General features: G+C 49.6%; 1 protein-coding gene across 9 annotated transcripts in view; it reads left to right on the top strand.

Annotated features, from left to right (window-relative positions):
- Positions 1-21,715, top strand: part of TACC1 (transforming acidic coiled-coil containing protein 1) — a 78,104-nt gene that overhangs the window by 22,421 nt on the left and 33,968 nt on the right. For 4 of the 9 annotated variants that reach the window (XM_043503129.1, XM_043503131.1, XM_043503130.1 and 1 more), the window contains one exon: positions 16,602-16,717. Coding sequence is in view for 6 of the 9 variants with exons in the window: in XM_038384856.2 (XP_038240784.1) it covers positions 16,602-16,717 (116 nt within the window). In the remaining 3 variants the exon portion in view is untranslated. The other 5 variants (XM_038384857.2, XM_038384855.2, XM_038384858.2 and 2 more) reach the window with 4 other exon arrangements.

Genomic DNA, 21,715 nt, shown 5'->3' with positions numbered 1-21,715 from the left:
CACCACCCTCTTAGTGAAAAAGTTTTTCCTAATATCCAATCTAAACCTCCCCCATTGCAACTTGAGACCATTACTCCTCGTTCTGTCATCTGCTACCATTGAGAACAGTCTAGAGCCATCCTCTTTGAAACCCCCTTTCAGGTAGTTGAAAGCAGCTATCAAATCCCCCCTCATTCTTCTCTTCTGCAGACTAAACAATCCCAGCTCCCTCAGCCTCTCCTCGTAAGTCATGTGCTCTAGACCCCTAATCATTTTCGTTGCCCTTCGTTGCACTCTTTCCAATTTATCCACATCCTTCCTGTAGTGTGGGGCCCAAAACTGGACACAGTACTCCAGATGAGGCCTCACCAGTGTCGAATAGAGGGGAACGATCACGTCCCTCGATCTGCTCGCTATGCCCCTACTTATACATCCCAAAATGCCATTGGCCTTCTTGGCAACAAGGGCACACTGCTGACTCATATCCAGCTTCTCGTCCACTGTCACCCCTAGGTCCTTTTCCGCAGAACTGCTGCCGAGCCATTCGGTCCCTAGTCTGTAGCGGTGCATTGGATTCTTCCATCCTAAGTGCAGGACCCTGCACTTATCCTTATTGAACCTCATTAGATTTCTTTTGGCCCAATCCTCCAATTTGTCTAGGTCCTTCTGTATCCTATCCCTCCCCTCCAGCGTATCTACCACTCCTCCCAGTTTAGTATCATCCGCAAATTTGCTGAGAGTGCAATCCACACCATCCTCCAGATCATTTATGAAGATATTGAACAAAACGGGCCCCAGGACCGACCCCTGGGGCACTCCACTTGACACCGGCTGCCAACTAGACATGGAGCCATTGATCACTACCCGTTGAGCCCGACAATCTAGCCAGCTTTCTACCCACCTTATAGTGCATTCATCCAGCCCATACTTCCTTAACTTGCTGACAAGAATGCTGTGGGAGACCGTGTCAAAAGCTTTGCTAAAGTCAAGAAACAATACATCCACTGCTTTCCCTTCATCCACAGAACAAGTAATCTCATCATAAAAGGCGATTAGATTAGTCAGGCATGACCTTCCCTTGGTGAATCCATGCTGACTGTTCCTGATCACTTTCCTCTCCTCTAAGTGCTTCAGGATTGATTCTTTGAGGACCTGCTCCATGATTTTTCCAGGGACTGAGGTGAGGCTGACTGGCCTGTAGTTCCCAGGATCCTCCTTCTTCCCTTTTTTAAAGATGGGCACTACATTAGCCTTTTTCCAGTCATCCGGGACTTCCCCCGTTCGCCACGAGTTTTCAAAGATAATGGCCAAGGGCTCTGCAATCACAGCCGCCAATTCCTTCAGCACTCTCGGATGCAATTCGTCCGGCCCCATGGACTTGTGCACGTCCAGCTTTTCTAAATAGTCCCTAACCACCTCTATCTCTACAGAGGGCTGGCCATCTCTTCCCCATTTTGTGTTGCCCAGCACAGCAGTCTGGGAGCTGACCTTGTTAGTGAAAACAGAGGCAAAAAAAGCATTGAGTACATTAGCTTTTTCCACATCCTCTGTCACTAGCTTGCCTCCCTCATTCAGTAAGGGGCCCACACTTTCCTTGGCTTTCTTCTTGTTGCCAACATACCTGAAGAAACCCTTCTTGTTACTCTTGACATCTCTTGCTAGCTGCAGCTCCAGGTGCGATTTGGCCCTCCTGATATCTTTCCTACATGCCCGAGCAATATTTTTATACTCTTCCCTGGTCATATGTCCAACCTTCCACTTCATGTGGTGGGGGTGGGGCTGAGGGGGGCTCAGGGATGGGGCAGAGGATTGGGGTGTGGGGGATGGGGGAAGGGCTCCAGGGTGGGGCCAGGGATGAGGGGCTCAGGGCTGGGGCAGAGGGTTGGGGTGCGGGCTCTGGCTGGGGGTGCGATCTCTGGGGTGGAGCTGGGGATGAGGGGTTTGGGGTTCAGGCTGCCCAGGGGCTATGGCAGGGAGAGAGGACTCCCCCTGGCTCTCTCTCCCCACAGCAGCACCTGGGCTGGGGGGGGAAAGATGCCCGGGGCTGGGTTGGGGCCGGGGGAGGGGGGGCGTCTCTCCCTGGCTGTGGCCGGCGGGGAGAGGTGCAGCAGGTCCGTGCTGGGATCGGCAGGGAGAGGCGCCTCTCTCCGCCACAGCCCTGAGCCCCTATGTGGGGCTTAATAGGCAGCTCCGTGGCCGTGCAGCTTAGAGGGAACTTAGGTCTCACCTCTGCAGCTGCCATAAATCTACTGAACGCCATTAATTAGTACACTGGCACCATACTTACAATTGACAGTCTCAGCTGTGGGGTCATCGGGGCTCAGCTAATGGGTCCTTTCAGGTCACCACTGATCTGAATGGCAGAGCAGTTGGAGGAAGCCTGCCTGGTGAATGTGCGGCCAGTGCTGGCAGCTCCCACGCCAACAATCCTCCCAGACCAAAGCAACCCGTCGCTGATTTCTCATGTGCTCTCCCCATTCAGCCCTGCTGCTAAGATGAAGGACTCCTTTCATCAGCATTTAAATGACAGTAGCTCAGCTATGACCTCGTGTAAACTGCATGGTACCCAAATCCCCTGCACCTACTGGGAAAATGGGAGACTTTTGTTCCCCATTATCCACAGATAACAGCATCATCGTAGCAACAGCTGTGCTGGCATCTGGGTTGCACTGGCACCTGCATATGGGTGGGGTTAGGCAGAGGATTGGCTGCAGTGTTCAGTATCCCTCCGGAGCAAAGAAATCCTGAGTCAGGCCCCCACAATCCTGAGATTTTAAAAAAAAAAATAATAATAAAATCATGGGGTTTGTTGGGTTACCTCCTGCTGTTGGAGCCATCAGGAGTCATGTTTTCAGGTTTCTCTCTGCAACCAGGAAGGCTAGAAACTTACTTTATTTTTTAAAGGAAGGCTGACATTCTCTTGTTCTCCCTGTGAATTCAGGCACTGGGGGCTGTTAGGAAAAGGAAAACGCCTACTCTCAGGAGACTCCTGAGAGCTGGCAACAGTGACATTTCAGATAAGGAAGTGGGGAAAGGACTTCTCAGGATTTTGTGGAACAACAGCACATGTTTTGCGGCCTCTTGGCCATGCTCCCATCTACAGAGAGCTTCACGTTGTGTGCTTGGAGCTCTCCAGGGTAAGTGGCAATTCATCATTTTAGGGCCAGGAAATGTCACTGTACCTGACCTCCGGCCCAGATTACTGGGCCAGTTCGGTGCATTGGAGAAGCCCCTTCCAGTTCCTGACCAAAGGTGCTGTGGTGAAAGCAATCTCTGAGCCCAACCATTTGCCCATGAACACACTGGGCTCCTGACAGGCAAGCGACGGAAGAGGCCAGCCAGCCCACTGTGTCTGCCCTGATCTGGAGGGGCCAGCTCTGGTATGAGAGAGGAATTCCTTCCAGCCTTGGCCTCTGCACCCAGACCACCAGCAAAAGGGCCCTGCAATGCTGCAGCAGCATTTCATGAGCCACTGATGTTTTTGTTTTGTCCTCACTAGAGCTGAACTTCTGTGAAAAGTGCAGAGTGAATCCAGGGAAACCTGGCGTGGGTGAACAGCCTCTGGCTGAAGAGCCGTGAGCATAGGGCTGCCATGTGATCTGTGTCTGTCCATCCTTGGCACGGAGAGGCCTTGGGAAATACGCTCACACGCTGGCATCGCCCTCAGATCAGAGACTGGACACATTGTGGAAATGGGGCCATTCACTGAGGATAAAGCCGCTGTCTGTGTGGGCAGCCTCAGTGCAGAGCCTGGCTGCACATAGAGGAGGAAACATCTGAGCTCAGTAACAGGGATTTCATTAGCAAGGCTCTGTCTCTGGGGTGTGCTGCTACTAGTGAGGCAAAACATCTTCCTGGAGAGCCAGGCTATCGTGAGGTGAAGCTGGAGCTAATGTTGGTGTAGCACAGCAAGACAAGGTCTTTGCACCATTGAAATCCTACTTAGGCCCTCAGCATAGGGTTTAAGTGGCGCATGGCCCTTCTATACAGGAACGAGCTTCATCCGTAGTGAACTGCCCCCATGATGTTCTGGAGTTCACCCCAGCTCTGTGCACACCCTGGTTACAATTACACAGTGAACGGAAGCCTGCAGCAGCAAATCTCGGGGCTTGCACTGCGGCACGAAACATAACTGTGGGGATGTTTGGACTCTGAATCCTGGAGACGGGGTGAGCTTCAGAGCCCCAGCCACCACGTCTACACAGCTGGTTTTAGTGCTGTTACGCAAGCCCCACAAACTTGAGTCTGTCATCCCAGGTTCTGGGACTCATTGCCGCGGGCTGTGGAGATGTACCCACCCCAATCTCCCTGCTTGCTTTGGCACATTTTCCAGGGCAGAGCAGAGCCTTTTCAGTGGTCTAAACTGATAATTTTTCTGGACCAGACTCCTGAGAGTTAACTTTGATCATGTAACTTCTTGTGCGGGAGAAGTTCCTAAAGTTCACTGACCCAAACCATGGGCTCTGGGGTTGTTCAGCCTTCGTGCAGAAAACCAGGAGGTTTATACAGTTGTTTATTAGTAATGAAATGTATTCTATAAAATGGAGTTTCTGCAATTGCCAGTTTGGCATTAATCACAGCTGGAGAAAATTCAGTACAATGGAACCAATTAACTGAAGGCTTTAAAGGAACAGAACTGTTAAAATGAAATCTTTCTCAGTCAGCTGAACAGCTGAAGGAGAAAAAGGAAAATCTGATGACAAGTACAAATGATGGCCATGGACCACTGGCCATGTGTTCACCAGAAACTAATCCACTGACGACTTACAGTGCATCTCCTGAAAAAGATCAAAATAAAACGTACACCTTCCTAGAGCTGGCACACTGGGACCAAAATACATATTCCAGACATGCTCCTTTCTCCAACCCAGGGCATCTTGGGTTAAACTATGACAAACACTGGTCATGCTGGGTCAGGTTTTAGACTTGCATTTCCAGCTGCCTTCCCGGAGGAAGAAGACTGCAGCAATCAGGAAAATGCAGCAGTTGCTGAAGGAAATAATGTCCTGTGGCCTGACCCTTATCCATGAGTAGCCTTATTCATTCACACAGCCCCACTGAGCACAGCAGAGTCGCTGCTTCAGTGAGAGCTACTCTTGGCCATACAGATTTGCAGAGCTGGGCCAATAGGCTGCAAATGTGGCAAAGTGGTGGGTGCATTTCAGACTGCACGGTGAGATACCTGCTCCTGGCTAGGGAGCAGGGGCCGCTGAAGAAATGATATCATGATGATGATTATTTTACCGTCCTGCACAGAGTGTTCATAGGCTGCCATCTGCAGAAGGATTTGAGGAGTGCAAAGCTTTGGGGCCTGATTCTTGAGTGTGGTGCTGCTGGAGGGAACTGGCCATTGGGCTGGTGTGTCTGGGAGGATCACCTCAGCATAAGGAAGGGGGCTCCCCTGGCTCTGTTGAGTCTCTGGAGAAGCCCTTACGCCATTACTATCCCTGAACAAAGGGAGTGTGGGCATGGCTTTCCTCAGATGCCAGAAAATATCATCATGCCACTATATCAATCCATGGTACGCCCTCCCCTGGAATACTGCCTGCAGTTCTGGTCGATCCATCTCAGAAAAAAAACATATTAGAACTGGAAAATGTCCAGAGAAGGGCAACAAAAATGTTTAGGGAATGGAACAGCTTCCGTATGAGGAGAGATTAAAAAGCCTGGGACTTTTCAGCTTAGAAAAGAGATGACTCGGGGCGAACACGGTAGAAGTCCATAAAATCAGAGATGGTTTGGAGAAAGAGAAGAAGGATGTGTTGTTTACCCCTTCACCTAACACAAGAACCAGGGGTCACCGAATGAAATGAATAGGCAGCAGGTTTAAAACAAACACAAGGAAATATTTCTTCACCCAACACACAGTCAACTTGTGGAACTCATTGCCAGGGGATGTTGTGAAGGCCAAAAGTATAACTGGGTTCAAAAAAGAATTGGATACGTTCCTGGAGGACAGGTCCATCAATGGCAATAAGCCAAGAAGGTCAGGAACACAACCCCATGCTCTGGGTGTCCCTAAACCTCTGACTGTGAGAAGCTGGGACTGGACAACAGGGGATAGATCACCCGATAATTGCCCTGTTCTGTTCATTCCCTCTGAAGCATCTGGCACCTGCCACTGTCGGAAGACAGGACACTGGGCTAGATGGACCATTGGTTTGACCCAGTATAGCCATTCTTTATGTCATTTTTGGCGACTGTCAGCCTGCATAATAACCCTGAGACCACTTTAACACGTGCCAGGGGACCCGTCTGGGGTGGGAGCAATGTAAGTATGAGTGTTATGCCACCTTTGCATGCAGTCCTCCAGTACCTGTTGTCTGTGCTGTGTGCTCCTTGGCAGCAGTTGGGGCTTTGGCCCATGTTTGTAACAGGCTTTATTTCATGTTTGTAAAATTCAGCGATGGATTTGCTCCCCCAGAAGTCCATGAGCCTTAACCTGGAGCCTTGCCCACAGCCCAGGGTCCAACTGAGGGTCATATTTGGGGTCAGGAAGCAATCTTCCTCCAGATCAGATTGGCAGAGACCCTGGGAGTTTTTTGCCTTTCTGTGCAGCATGGAGCACCGAGACACTTGCAGGTTTAAACTATTGTAAATGGTGGATTCTCTGTCACCTGACATCTTTAAATAATAATTTGAGGTATTCAGTTACTCAGCCAGAGGTTATGGGTCTACTACAGGAGTGGGTGGACAAGGTTGTGTGGCCTGCTATGTGCTCGAGATCAGACTAGATGATCATGAACGGTCCCTTCTGATCGTAGGGTCTGTGAGTCTTTGAGCAGCCCCCAAGGGAGAGAAAAGACCCCGTTCTCCCTGCTCCGTTCCTGCTTCTCTGTGTAGTGGAATGTTAAACTGTACTGTACTGTTCAGCCACTAGGTGGTGCTGCGTGTAAAATACCTTATTTACGCTCACCTCAGTTTAAGAGGTGGACAATTGGAGACGGTCCAGAGGACAGCAACACAAATAACAAGTTTAGAAAACGTGACCCGTGAAGAAGGGTTGAAAGAACTGACCATGTGTAGTCCAGAGCAGAGAAAGTTGCGGGAGGGGAGGGGGTATGAAAAAGTTATCAAGAGGACGGTGTTCACTCCATGTTCATTGCGGGTAGGACAAGAAATAATTGGCCTGGAGATTTAGGTTGGATATTAGGAATCTCTTTCTAAGGCTAAGGATAATTAAGCGCTGGAACAGGTTACCGAGGGAGGCGGTGGAATCCCCCTCACTGGAGGTTTTTAGGAACAGGTTGGGCAGACACCTGTCAGCGATGGTCTAGGGTTACTGGGTCCTGCCTCAGCGCCGGGACGGCCTCTGGAGGTCCCTTCCAGCCCTCCATTTCTGTGATTCTGTGACAACAGAGAGACTTTTCCTGTTAGAAAAGCCAGGGCAAGGTATGAATTTAGAGATGATTTCCGAGCCTTTTGGTACATGCAGCTGCTGTCACAAAACAAGGGATTCATGCTCTGCATTGTACACTCTCCACTTCCTTCCCGAAAGCAGCTAGAATGGAGTCTGCACAAACGCTGCAAAACCAGTCATCAACAGGGACACGAGATTTGCTGGAGCAGTAAGAGGCTGGATGATCCTTCAAGCAAAAGGATTGCAGGTGTGTTGAGAGGGGAAAGATAAGCTTGTGTCCCTGAGCAGGTTAATAAGGCAACTAGTGACATTTCAGGGGAGACTGACTGGCTGGTGAGGAGACATTGAGCCTTTTCACCTCCAAATTACTGGTCCCAATCCAAATTCATCACAGTCTGAATGCTGTTCGGCAGCCAGTCGGTGGATGCGCTTCTGCTCCATCACGCAGCTACCATCATAACCACTGGAGAGATCAGACTGGACCATCATCTGTTTATGCCTGCAAATCTGTGCATGAAGAACTGGAACTAAGTAATCCGGCTGTTGGCAGCCTTAGCAGAGAGACTGGTGGCTGAATGGGCCATGGAGACCATTTCCCTCTTGCCTTCAGAGACAGGATCCTTCTAGTTTAGGGTGGGGCAGTGTGAATGAAGCTGCTTTGCTGATGTCCATGCGGCACCTGTGCCAAGCCCTCAAGACAGATTTGCTCTCCAAGGCATTTGGGCTGTCACCTTTCTCACTTGCAAAATACAAAAGGGAAAAATGCATTTTGCTCATTTAGTTGGAGCAGTGATGTTGGGTTGAGTTTTTAAATAGAACCCGCTGTAGAACAAGGGGAGCAAGCTGAGGCTGGGAAGAGGACTGAAAGGGGCTTCCCCCTGCAAGTACTGCAGTCCATCCAGAAGTAGAAACTCAAAAGCACTTGGAAGCCAGGCAGGAACTCAAAATGCAGGACACACTCTAAAATACCCTCCCTCTGGAGCCACTGCTTTGCACAGACATCTCGGAAAATGCTCCAAATGTAGGGATTCATTTGTGATTCAAGAACACTGCTTCTGGAGCTCACCGTGTGCTGACGAGAGTCAAGGCTGCCCCTTTGAAGACTGGTGTTAACTGGTGTTGAGCACTTTAAAGAAAGGTCTCAGGAAGGGATAAGGCAGAGCCAGCGAAGTTTGGTTAAAGTATGCAATAACAGTCTGCAAGCTGCATGCATTGACGGTCAGTATAGACTGACATTTAAAACAGAACAGGTCGATCCGTGAAATATTTATGCTTTTCTGCCTCCATTAAAGTGGACACCAAATGATAGCCTTGCAGACACTGATGTAGTAATAGCGACACTGTAATTACATTTTCAGTGACCAGATTGACAGAGCACCTTGGGGGGAATGGAGCTCAGTATTTGTAATGTGGAAGGAACAAATAAGAGAGTTGTTCTAACAGTAGTTGGCGAAGCAAAGTGCCAAGTGAGGAGGCTGTGAACAGAGACAGCCAGGGAGCTGAGCTTTAAATAGGTGGATATTAAACCTCCGCAGAGCTTTGCTGCTTTGTGGAAACAGCCTCTGGTTTTTATACCTTTATTTAAAAGTAATAACTAAGCTAGCCAGGAGAGTCATTGGTTTGCAGGACCCAGCAGGGTGCAGGAACTGCTGAATTAGAAAGAAAAGGAGGACTTGTGGCACCTTAGAGACTAACACATTTATTTGAGCATAAGCTTTCGTGAGCTACAGCTCACTTCTTGAATGCATCCGATGAAGTGAGCTGTAGCTCACGAAAGCTTATGCTCAAATAAATGTGTTAGTCTCTAAGGTGCCACAAGTCCTCCTTTTCTTTTTGTGAATACAGACTAACACGGCTGCTACTCTGAAACCTGCTGAATCAGAGTGACTGTGATCAGAATCTTCTGCCTTGCATTGCCTGGGGCTCACTACATCACCGAAGCCCACAGGAAACTTCACGGCTCATGCTCACATAAGAGCAGAAGGCTCAGGTACAGTGTGAGGACAGGGCTGACCTCTGCTCTCAGGGCACGTCTATGCTGACAGAGTTACAGCACGGGCAGGTACAGCGCCGCTCAGAGAGCGCTGAAGGAAAACTGCTGTGTGTGTTCACACTGTCAGCTGCCTGCACAATAGAGTGTTCACACTTGCGGCACTTGCAGCGCTATTTGGAGCTGTGCACTCTGGGCAGCTATCCCATAGAGCACCTCTTTCTCTTTTGCCACGAAGACTTGTGGGAAGGCGGAGGGGGTTGCGGGGCATCCTGGGTCCAATCCCAAAGCCCCGTGATGTGTTGCTTCGCGTCCCAGCAATGCCGGGGCTTCCATCCGTGTTTGGCACCATCTTTCAACCGTGTGTGTACGGGGCGCCCTGCCTCCTCGGGCTGCAGGAATGAATCCCGCACTGCTGACCAGGATGCTGCTCGCTCTGACCAACACATCACGAGTGGCAGTGGAGTTATTCCTTCAACTCCAAAGGCAAGAGGAGTGTGACATTGATCTCACCATGCGTAGTAGCTATGACACGACAGTCCTAAAGATCTTCCCTTCAGAAAATAGTCAGGAACAAACTCTGGAGGACAGGGCACCATGGGACCTTGGATGGTGTGATGCGGGAGGTAAGGACAGCTTGGTGTGCGTCTATGAAGTGGGGAGCTCCAGATGGAGGCACTGAGTGAGCCCGGGTGCAGACTTGGGCTACGTAATCCTAGGCTATGAATCACCACACACTTTCTAATGCTGCCATGTATTTGTACAGACCCTAGCACCCTGAGGCCCTAGTCCAGTAGCATACTGCATTACAGTGAATAAAAATCACTGATGCTGCTCGATGGGCAGGTCAGGCACAGGCTGCAAACTGCCTGTGTCCCCTCAGATCTTGTTGTGGGCTCAGTGGCGTGTGGCAGACACCTTTGAAACCGGCAGATTCTCTCTTCTCTTTGCTCCGGTGGATCACACCTGCTGATGGTGCTGAGCAACATTCGGCAGTTGGGATAGTTTCATAGATTCATAGATACTAAGGTCAGAAGGGACCATTCTGATCATCTAGTCCGACCTCCTGCACAGCGCAGGCCACAGAATCTCACCCACCCACTCCTATGAAAAACCTCACCTATGTCTGAGCTATTGAAGTCCTTAAATCATGGTTTAAAGACTTCAAGGAGCAGAGAAGCCTCCCTCAAGTCACCCATGCCCCATGCTACAGAGGAAAGCGAAAAACCTCCAGGGCCTCTCCAATCTGCCCTGGAGGAAAATTCCTTCCCGACCCCAAATATGGCAATCAGCTAAACTCTGAGCATATGGGCAAGATTCACCAGCCAGATACTACAGAAAATTCTTTCCTGGGTAACTCAGATCCCATCCATCTAATATCCCATCTCAGGGGATTAGATGCTGAAGGTGCATGTCAAAATCCAGTTTCCTTCTAGCTGTGTGCTCCTTCACTTGAGTGTTGCTCTGTGTACGCCAGCTGGGGTTGGTTTGGGTTATTTTCTTAATTGTCTATCATAAATAAATGGCAAGTGGATGCTGACTCTGCTCATAAACCATCCCTGGTATCTTCACGCCCTCAGGCACTGCATGTACAAAGCTTGTCCCCCCTGCCTGATGTCTCTTACAGTGCCTCTGAAGTGTTACAGTTTGGTTTCACCACCCTCATCCCTGCCTGCTTCCTCTCCTGTGGATGACGGGAGGCTCCTTTCTTGGCAGTACTGATTGTGCAGCCTTTACAATGGAAGGATGCTGTTAATTTCCTCCTCCTGATTGGCTCACGTGTGTCTGATCCCCGTCCAACAAGTGGAGGTTTATAGAAATTTGCTGAGCCGCATACTTCCTCTTTGCAGCAGAGATGGACTTGTGTTCCTACTGCCGACAGCCCGGCCATCTTTACTTCTTCATTGTTCGCATTGTCATCTTTCTCAGCAGAGCCACTGGCAAAATCCGAGTTGCCATGTGCTATTTTTAAATGCAGCGATGCTGTCGCGCTAGCTAGGTCCTTGGGTAAACAGTGATTCAGGGGAGGCAGTGTTCAGATTATAGCGTGCAGCACTACAGGGCTATTAATGTAACATCATCACATCTCTCAAAATCAGCTTCTGTAAAGATCTTCCCCAAAACTCAGCGTGTAGTCTGCAGCCCAGAAGTGCACACACCACAGGGGAAACCAACAGATTTCTATTCCGATCACAACCAGCCAGCCGGGAGGATGGTAGTGGCATTAAAGCCTGGTGCTGAGAGTTAGGGTGCTTAGGTTCTATTCTTGAATCTGCCACTGATTTCCTGTGTGACCTTGAACAAGTCACTTAACTCCTCTAGTATGTCTACGCTCAAGGGGGGATGCAGAGAACAGACACTGCATGCTCAGCTAGCAAGGCTATAAATAGCTGTGTAGATGATGAGCCACAGCTTAGGCGAGCTGAGCGCCTTACACGCCTGACCCCATAGGATATATACCCTGCACGGCTCTCTACACATCCAAGCAGCACCTCCCACATCTGCATTGCAGTTATTAGCAGTGCAATGTCCTACTGCCTCAGCTTTCACTGTGGCCTGTAGCCAGATAATTACACTGTCCTACATCACAGGAGTGTTGGGAGGGTAAATTTGTTAGGCCTCAAGCAGTGTGGCTCAGAGGACAGGGCACAGGACTGGGAGTCAGGAGACCTGGTTCTATTTCTGACCTTGCTGCATGACCTTACACAAGTTCCTTCACCTCTCTTCCCCCTCCCATCCTTTGCTTGTCTTGTATATTTAGAGTGTAAACTCTTCAGGGCAGAGACTGTCTTTTACTCTATGCTCACAGAGTGCCTAGCACAGTGGGGCCACTTTGGGGACGTTATTTGACAGTTCTCCACAGTGGGGTTTCCAGCACCTTCCTTTGAACATCTGATGCTGGCCAATGTTAGAGACCGTCACTAGACTGGACAGACCACTGGTCTGATCTGGTATCGCGATTCCTATGCTCATGTGAAAGCATTCCTAACGATTGCAATTAGTTGCTACTTTACAGAATAGTTCCACACTGTCTGTGATTGTGGCCTGTCACATGCACACTGTGCAGAATTGTTCAAGGCCAGTATTACTTCTGTGCATTGCACTGAGCTGAGTTTCACAGCTTTTGTTCCAATTGTCATCCCTTTGCCCAGAATGTTTCTGGAAGTAGAAGGGAAAGAAGGTGGATAAGTCAACTCTGAAACAAATCTTTTCCCTCCAAGGTAATGCAAAGATTTCAGCCAGCAGCTTGGATCTTCATCTGCAAATGTTCTGCTCTGGAAGGCTGAGATTGTCCGAGCACCAGCTGGCTCAAAGCTGATAATGCCAGCGTTTGTAACAAACCTGCTGCCAAATTCCTGTGCATTCCACCCAGGCACTTTGTGCATCCGGGAGGTGTCGGAAACCTGGTCCCCCTCTCCCTGATTTGTGGGAAGTAATGAACTCAGGACAGTCTGTCCAAGCTCTGATGACTCTTAGAGCCTGATCCCACTTTGTGGGAAGATTCTCAAGGGACTGCTTCAGAGGCATTTGTTTATGGAGAGTTATCACCTGACTAGTGTTTACTGATTGAACTTATTGTTGCAGGGAATTTGGTCACATCACAAGGTGAGACGAGATCTCTTTAAAAACACCTTTCTTTAATAAATAAATGGTTTGCCCTGGGAAGGCTCCTCCAGGGAGGGTTTAAAAGCCTCAAATATCAATCCAAGCTAATGGAGCCAGAATTTCCCGGGAAAGTGTCTTGGGCAGGGGTTTGCCCCAGTTACTATTCAGATACCACTGCCCAGCTCCCTGCTCTACCCACATGCTGGTGACCCTTTAGGGTGGAGTGGGGGTGTGTCTGCTTTCTGAAGAGGTGGCACAGTGCATGCTTGTGGTTTGGATAGTAAGACCACAAGGCTGTTCTTTCCCCATGGGCACAGTGCAGAACCTCAGAAGCCCGTGGCCAATATACCCCTTTTCTCTTTGTTTGGCCAACAAGTGCAGGGCTGGGGCTGTGCTCAGGCATATGGCTGAGGGTCAGTACCCCTTGTAAGCTTGCAAGCCCAGAGACAGCTGCCAGGCTGACCTTGCCTCTACTGCTATTCCCAATGACTAGGCATGCACAAAGGGGGAGACAGTATATGTCTGGGGGCTGGCAAGAGGGCAGGGGGATGAATTCTGCTCTTTAGATATCAGACACCCTCACCTCTTTTAAGTGGGCCACCCTAACACTCCTGTGCAGCAGAACCGTGTTTTCTTTGGCATGTCCGAGAGACGCAGAGCCTGCTGAGGATCTGTAGTTGTTATGCTGCCCAGAGGTGGTTAAAATGCCAATAGAGTCTCAAAACACCAGTGAGGTCCCACCTTGGAGCAGGACATGCAGACACAGTAGCTATACCAGGCCCAGAGGTCTGTGTTGCCTCTAGGGTGGGAAACCTCATGTCCTGCGGAAGGTGGGGTGGGGACTCTTGTCTGGGAGAGTGGCCTCCCTAAAGCCAGGTGTGCTGTTTGCCCACAGTGTCTATGGGTCTGGGTAGAGGAGGAAACTCCCTTGCCCACCAGTGCTTTGCGTTGGCGATTAGTGGCAGGGCTCTCTTGGCTCATCAAGTTCCTCCTGCTGCATCATGGCAGGATACAGATAGTGCCCGGGGCTGAGTCACCTGACCCACACTGGTGTAAACGAGGCGTACTTCAGCGGAGTTAGACTGGTGCGAGTGAGAGGAGAATCCCGCTCCGTGGGACCAATCCTCCTCTGCCTTTGGGCACTCATTCTACACCATTGCAACATGGTGTCAAATACTATCGGAGCGGAACGGCAAAGCAGCAAACATGCCGCATGGTGAAAAGAGAACCGGGAAGCCCAGCTGCTCCCCCCACCCATCACAAATGCAGAGGATCTGATGGTTAACAAGTCAGCCACCTCGCTTCGGAAACGCCTGCTCGACAAGACGGCGAGAGAAACCCCAGCGAAAGAAGAAGGGAGAGCGGGGGGCGGGAATGAAAGTTCATCTCAACAACAGCATGAAAAAATACAAGGCAGCTCCATCGGCTGCAGCATCTTTCCTCAAACATTTTTTCCACTGAATGCATCCGATGAAGTGAGCTGTAGCTCACGAAAGCTTAGGCTCAAATAAAATTGTTAGTCTCTACGGTGCCACAAGTCCTCCTTTTCTTTTTGCGAATACAGACTAACACGGCTGCTACTCTGAAATTTATTTGAGCCTAAGCTTTCGTGAGCTACAGCTCACTTCATCGGATGCATCCGATGAAGTGAGCTGTAGCTCACGAAAGCTTAGGCTCAAATAAATTTGTTAGTCTCTACGGTGCCACAAGTCCTCCTTTTCTTTTTCCTCAAGCTGTGTCTGACCCCCTGTATCTGGGTGCCGAGATAAATGTGAGAGGAGCCTGAGATTCCTCGACGTGCCCTGGGGGGGCTCTGTGTGCCCCTACCATGTACCTGGAAGAGCTGGGATCCTAAGGCGATCTGCGCTATAGCGAGCGGGAGGGAGGATAAATAGTGACAATCAAAGGCAGTGATTACTCACTCCCAGAGCGGATGCTCTGTTGCCATGGCATGGGGGGGGCAATTACTTTGAATTCTCCTCTCCCCTTGGTGTTTTTAACTTAGCAAGCCTGAAGTCTGCTCGCTTCACCCCGCAAATTGGTCACAACCAGTCTCCAGTCAGCAGGGGAAATGAGCTTCCCGGGCGACAAGGATGGGAGGCGCAGAGCCAGGCCCCCTCCCTGCCAGCGGGAGTAGTACAGTCCGAGGGGGAGGCAGTCTGTTATCTGGCAGCCAGCTGATTCGAGCAGTCAGGGGGCTCAGATGGAGCGAAGACGGCTGAGGTGGCGGAGCAGGTTCTGCTGACAAGGGTTTGGGCAGCGCCTTGGAAATCTGGGACAAATCGCTCCTTTCTGTTGCCGTTGTTTGGACATGCAAGTCAGCGCAGCTGTTTAAGTCTCGGCGACAAGGGCGTGCAGCATCTGGAAGCGTCTCCGCAGCTCTGCAGGCAGCCTGCCCCAGAGGAAGCTGCCGAGAGCAGGGATCCGATGGTTCACTTTTAACCACATCCGTGCCTCAGCTAGAAATATTTACAGGCGTTTGTCACCGTTTCCCTCCATTTTGAAAAGAATCCCCTGGCAGCCGGAGCTGGGAAAGCTGCTCTCATGGCGTTTAGCCCCTGGCAGATCCTCTCCCCAGTCCAGTGGGCCAAGTGGACGTGGTCAGCTGTGCGAGGGGGGGGTGCTGGTGACGGTGAGGATGGTGGGGTAGAACAAGAAATAGAGGAGGACGACTCGCAGGCAGAGACCAAATCATTGAGTTTCAGGCAAGTATGCAGCATCCCTGCTTTGCAAGGACTCGGCCTTTGAACTTGTCACGGTCCCATTAATCTCCAGTCCCTGCTGACTCGCACGTGTAATGGCATTCATAGCACAATGCATCCTTCCAGGGACAGCATGCTCTGCTGTGGCTGGGTGAGCTCCCATGTACTGCATCTGCCCCGCTTGTCAGCTTCTCCCTTAAGAGCTTGTTGGCTATTCCGTGCATTGAATGTTCAGCATTTGCATCTGCCTTTGCTAATTCTGCCCTTCCCTTTGGCTCCCTAGACACAGTCTGTAGCATTAGCGTTATTAATTCCCAGCACCCTGGGACCTGCGCTCCTTTTCGGAAACGTTCAGCTTCATGGATTTCAGGCACCGTTAGTCCCACGGAGATGCAGCAATCGTAGGGGAAGGGAGTTGTGGCAGAGCAGTCCTGCGGGCCCCGGCAGCTGCTCTGACATGGTGCTCTCTCCTCTCAGTGCAAATGCTAGCAGACATGAATCATGCAGGTAAAGGCTTATTTTCTGAACTTCCCAACATCCAGCTGGAGCTTTAGAGGAAGGGACTCCAGTTGGAGGTGCCGTGTCCCAGGGGTCACTGACCCATGCTGAGATAGCCGGTGTGTGTTTTCACATAAAAACAATCTGTGCAAAAGGTACCAAAGTGTAATGGTGCTATGTGACTAATCTCTGATAGATGGACATCTGGGGGAGGGAGGCTGGAAGGGAAGTTTCAAGGGGAATTGACTGTAACATGGTTTCACCTCCTCTACCTTTTCCATTCGTTAGCATGGTGTGTTGGGAATGAATCACTCCCAGCCACGGGATGTCATCTGCGGATCGGTTGATTTGCTGGTTGCCTGGGAGCTGGAATCCAGTCTGGTTGGATATTTAGGGAACGTATGTGAAGCATTTCAGAGCTAGCCTTGAAAGTGGTAATTCTTCATTCTTTTCCTCTCCTTGGCAGCTCGGATTCTGAAGGCAATTTTGAGACCCCTGAAGCAGAAACCCCAATCCGGTCACCTGTAAAGGAGATCTGTGACCCACCGCTGGGATTGGATGTGGCCGAGGCCAGGACCCAAGGTAGAGAGATGACATGCATCTTCTGGTCTCATTTTATTTTGCTTTGGATGCAGAAAACAGGGTGGGGCTGGGGAGGGGAAGTTGTTTTCTTGAATAATGCTTGCCAGATGTTTGCAGTTCCTGGGCAAGATAGTTTAAATGCAGATGCTCAGGGCTATGCACCTGCTGGAAAGGGCCATTTTAAGTTGATTGAAATGTTGATTTATTGAACAGTTTCGAGGGGCCAAGGTTTGCACTGACATGTGACTGAGTCAGTTCGATTCCCCAGCTCGCGCCCTCGCGGTGCGCAATTATAATCAGGCTGTTTTGCAATAGTTGGTCACACCCACCCACTACCTCCAGAGCAGAGATAAAGAGCCAACAGGAATGTGGGAATATGGTGAAGATGTCTTGAGATCCGGTTTTGTGAGTTACCCTGAGGGGCTAAGCTTTTCTCTGCTGCACAGTGGAGACCACAGCATGCAGCCAGAAGCTGCTCGGTCTAATGGAAGGGAGCAAAGGGTATTTTCAGACTCTTCTTTTTCGAAGTGCCCTCCCTGACTTCTTCCTGAAAACCCTGCCTGGGTAAATATGTCTCTTGTTGGCTCGGGGTGTCACTTGACAGTCTGCTGATTGATGGGTGCCGTAGAGCAGGCAGGCCCTTTGCCATTTGCGATGGCACAACTCTGCCCACTTTCACAGTAGCTAATGCGATGTTTCATACCTCAACCATTCCTCATTACTGTCTGAAGCTGAGATTTTGTTGCCTGGGTAAAGGGGATTTTATAATCTCAGTGGCACAGTGCAGAGATGAACAGGAGTTGACCTCTGGACATCTGGGACTGATTGAATCACAAATTAAGTGGATTTGGGTGTCTCAATATAATTGCTCTTGGGCATTTGTCCAGGTAACGGAACCACAGCTGGACAATCTGACATGATAGCCTGTGCATTGTAAGCCCAGATCTAGAAAAACAGGTGATGGCTGAGGTGTATTGGCAGAGCTGGGGTGGGGCGTGGGAAATTAGCACTGAAACAGAAGGGGCTCCTACCGGCCAGCATTGAAGGGCATTGGCAGAGCTGTACAAGGAATCTCATGCTGTGCGGATGGTATTGCATATAAATTGTGTGCAGAAATAGTCAGAATCCACTGCTCTGACAGAAAACCGTAGGTTGAATATACTGCAAAAGAGTAACAGCCATGTTAGTTCTGAATGCCAGGAATCCTATCTGAATTTACCTCTGGTAAATGCTGGCCCTAGAAGGGGTTGAAATGTGCACACCTCTCGTGCACTAACTGTTTTTAATAGTTCTTCCCAGTATGGTTGCTGTTAAAATTTTAGAAACTTAAAATCTCTGATCCTCATGGTTAAAGAAACAGCCAGTGAGAGCTGCAGAGAACCAAGGGCTTCATTGCCCAGTCAGGTTCTCATGTCTCTATGGCTGCGATCAACCAGGATCCCATGATGCAGTTAGTGATACCATATATCTCATTCCAGTCATCTACTCTCTCCCACACACTCCCTCTCTGGGTGCTAGCCAGCCCTGTTAGCCCTTCACACTCCCAAATCGAATTTCTAAGTAGAAATCAGGGTTAATGCCCAGACTGGGTGCTGTTGTCAGTTCTTGTGTCTACATCTACTTCTTATTGCAGTGTGGTGGCTTTGTAAACGGTGTGGAAGGCTATCCATGAAAAGTATTCTGTGGGACCTCCACCCACACCCTTACTCATCCGTCCAATCTGCAGGGCAGGTGATTGAATCATGTCAGAGCATGGTGACTTGTAGACCTCCAAGGCCATATGTAGGAGGGTAGGAAAAGCCCAGTGCAGTGTCTCTGGGTGAGAGGGTAGCTGGGGACACGGCGTACATTGGGACTAGCCACTCTCACTGGGCACGTAGTGCTGTCTTGGTGACCTGATCTAGTCTCTGCCCTTCCTCACCCAATAGGGACTCATTGCCCTGGTGTTTAGCTCACAGGCATTTGCTGATTGTTCAGTCTGATTATACTGGGTTTGTAATTTACCTCCCTCGAGTTGCAGCTGATTACCTCTGTTCCATTAGGTTGTTGTTTCAGTCAGTGGGGCTCTGAGACTGGTGGAAACATTCTTGGCTATAAGAACAGGAGTACTTGTGACACCTTAGAGACTAACAAATTTATTTGAGCATAAGCTTTCGTGAGCTACAGCTCACTTCATCGGATGCATGCTATGACTCTGTAGAGCTCAAGAGTTGAAGCTGCTCCTTACTGTGATGTGCCCTGTACTCCAGCCCACCATCGGACCACAGTACCAAGTGAATGCAGTCAGCGCTGGGATCTGCGGCCAGGCCTTTTCAGTAGAGGGACTATCCATCATTAGTGACCCTGGTCTCCTGTTGTTGCTGGGGCAGAGACCCTAGTGCTAGTCCAGCTAGACTGGCAGCAGGTGCTGTTTGCTTGCCTCAGTGGAGAGGTTCACGCAGGGACCCGCTCTTACTGCCAAGGGCTAGCAGCGCAATCCTTTGCTTTTTAGAAAAGCCAAAGGTTATTCCGTTTGTAGGCTGATGTTCTGGGGCGTAGAGGATGGGATTTCTCAAGAGATTTTCCTTGCCGGGTTTCTGATCATCTCTACAAAGATTCTGGCTCAAGGAAGCACATTGCACAAGTCTCCAGGGAAACGCTTAAAGATTTTAAATGTCTCCAAGAACTGCATTTTGCAACTGATTTTCCTGGGAAGAACTATTCGTAAAAACTACTGCCTGGGCCAAAATTCAGTACGCTAATGAACGGGCTCCTCATGGTATCCCAGACAAAGGCTGCAGTGTTCCTGGGCCGTACTGCAGGGCATGGGGCTAGGGCTGCTGAGAAGGCAGGGTAACCAGTTGCACTGTCTAGGAAGTGTTGTATTTATGCTCTCATTCACTGACAGTTGAATGTCAGGGGCGAGCAACATACCGGTGCTGCTGCTGGTAAACAGGAGCGGTTTTGACACTGGGTGCTAGAGCCAGCTCCTCATGGGTGTTGCGCAGCAAATTGCATGGGTAGCACATAGACCAAGGTCTTGTTGGAAGGTCACCTTGTAAGGATGGCTCCTGGCAAGCTCGTCCCTTTCTTTATCTTCAGTGTCCGTGACAGTTTCACACTGGTAGATCACATCAGCAGGGCAGGATGCTGGGAAACTGATTCAGGATGAATGGAGTCTCCGTTGAGTTCAGTTGCTGCCAGCTGTGTCTGCCTCAGACTCTAGACGAAATAGATCCATTAGAAAACACAAACTTTACCAGGATACACAAACCCAACTCCAGCCATATGGGCTCGGGTCTCTGGAACTCTTGGCCAGGGAGCAATTCGGAACTGCTGATGGAGTGAGGCAGGCACAGGCCTGCAGTAGTACCCGGCAGTGGAAGCAGTCACTGTCTCTCTCCAGATAAGCTCTTAGTATCACATTGAACATTGCAGCTGAAAAATAGCCTGTGTTTCCAAGAGGCTTCATCCATTGCCCTCCAGCAAAGTTTCTGTGACGTACTCGGCTCTTGAAACGATGGAGTGAGGCCTCTCGTGATGCATTATACTATGTTCAGAAGGCTTCCTGGGATATAAGACTACTGGACCTTGGCTAATGCAGACATTAAACCCTCCTCATGCCAATGCTTCTTGGCTCCCTGGGAGGCTGGGAGGGCAGCGTACTTAGCACAGTCTGCATGCGAGTGGCCTGGCACTTAAGAGCTATGGTAGCTGTCGTCGATACAATAATCAGGAATCAATCCAGTTTAATGATTGCTTATCAGTGTTTAAACAACAGAGGTATCAGGGACAGCGAGATCAGGGTGCCCAGAGTGTTTGGAAAATGGCTGCTGTCCATAGAAGCTGCACGCACAGACATGCCACGGCCGTTCCCAGTACTCAGATGGGTTAGTGGGAACAGAAACTCATTTATCCACATAAAATTGTGATATCATCAGTATGTAGAAACAAAATTAGGTTATGAAACCTGTAAGGACAATTGCACTGAATGGGGGAGGCCTGTTGCACAGACAATCGAACTAGGGATAGATACATTGCACCCTGCATGTTCAGAGTCAGAGATACAGAACGTCCCACTCATCTTTCAGGCCAGGCCACTGTGCTCATTCTCTCTTCCCACACAAAATCTTCTGAACTCTTTTTATCTTTATCATCCAGGACTAGAGAGATCCTAATTCTGCCCTGTTCTCTCTAAAGACACCTCCTCCTTCTCTCCTCGAGAGTTATTTTTCACAAGGAATTAAGCAGAAGGACTAAAAACAGATCCTGGATTGTTCTGCTCTCACCAACATTTACTTCTGTTACCCGTGATTCAAGCTCATGTTGTACTGTATATTAACAGCATTATCACTGGTTCGTTTGTAAAGCACCATTCACAAGTATCCTAATGCTTAACAGCAAAATAGACTTAAAACAGACAAGTGTCTGTTAAACAACAGTGAAAAAACAGCAGAGAAAAGTCTAGCTTTAAAAGTGTGAGTTGAGTCTGCAGTCCAAATATCTTGTGCTTGCTCGGTCTGAGCCCAGCCAAAGAAGAGGGACATGTGTGATACGTGGAGCACACAAAGAATGAGTCAAATGTAAAGGCTATAGATAGTAAAGGCTTGTTCTGCTAGGCACTTGGCATGCAGGGCTGTGGGGAATCATTGCTGGTTCATTTGGCTGGAATGTGTAGAATAAAAAGGGAACAAGGTCTTCGCAGCGTGTTGCTGCTGCCAGTTTTTATGGACTCATTTGGACATGGCAGAGGATAGGATGTTTGGGCTGTGCTTGGGTTAGTCAGTAGTTGTATTTCATTCCCTAGATCAGCAAGTACAGTGTTGTTATAGGTGTGTATAAGGTGGCCACCACTGCAGTGCCCTCTGTGTACATTCTGTTCAAGAGAGTATAAAGTAGGGAACCTGCTCACCAGTTCCCTCCTGCAAAACCATTACCCTGACAGGTCCAGTGTCACGGCCTTGCTAGGCATGTGTGTAACATTCATCACCCCCACAGCTGATCCTTTACATCAGCATC

This window comes from Dermochelys coriacea, chromosome 26, assembly GCF_009764565.3.
Source record: "Dermochelys coriacea isolate rDerCor1 chromosome 26, rDerCor1.pri.v4, whole genome shotgun sequence".
In the NCBI taxonomy this organism is placed as follows: domain Eukaryota; kingdom Metazoa; phylum Chordata; order Testudines; family Dermochelyidae; genus Dermochelys; species Dermochelys coriacea.
Note: the sequence above shows the minus strand (reverse complement) of the source record. Positions and strands in the feature narration are given on the sequence as shown.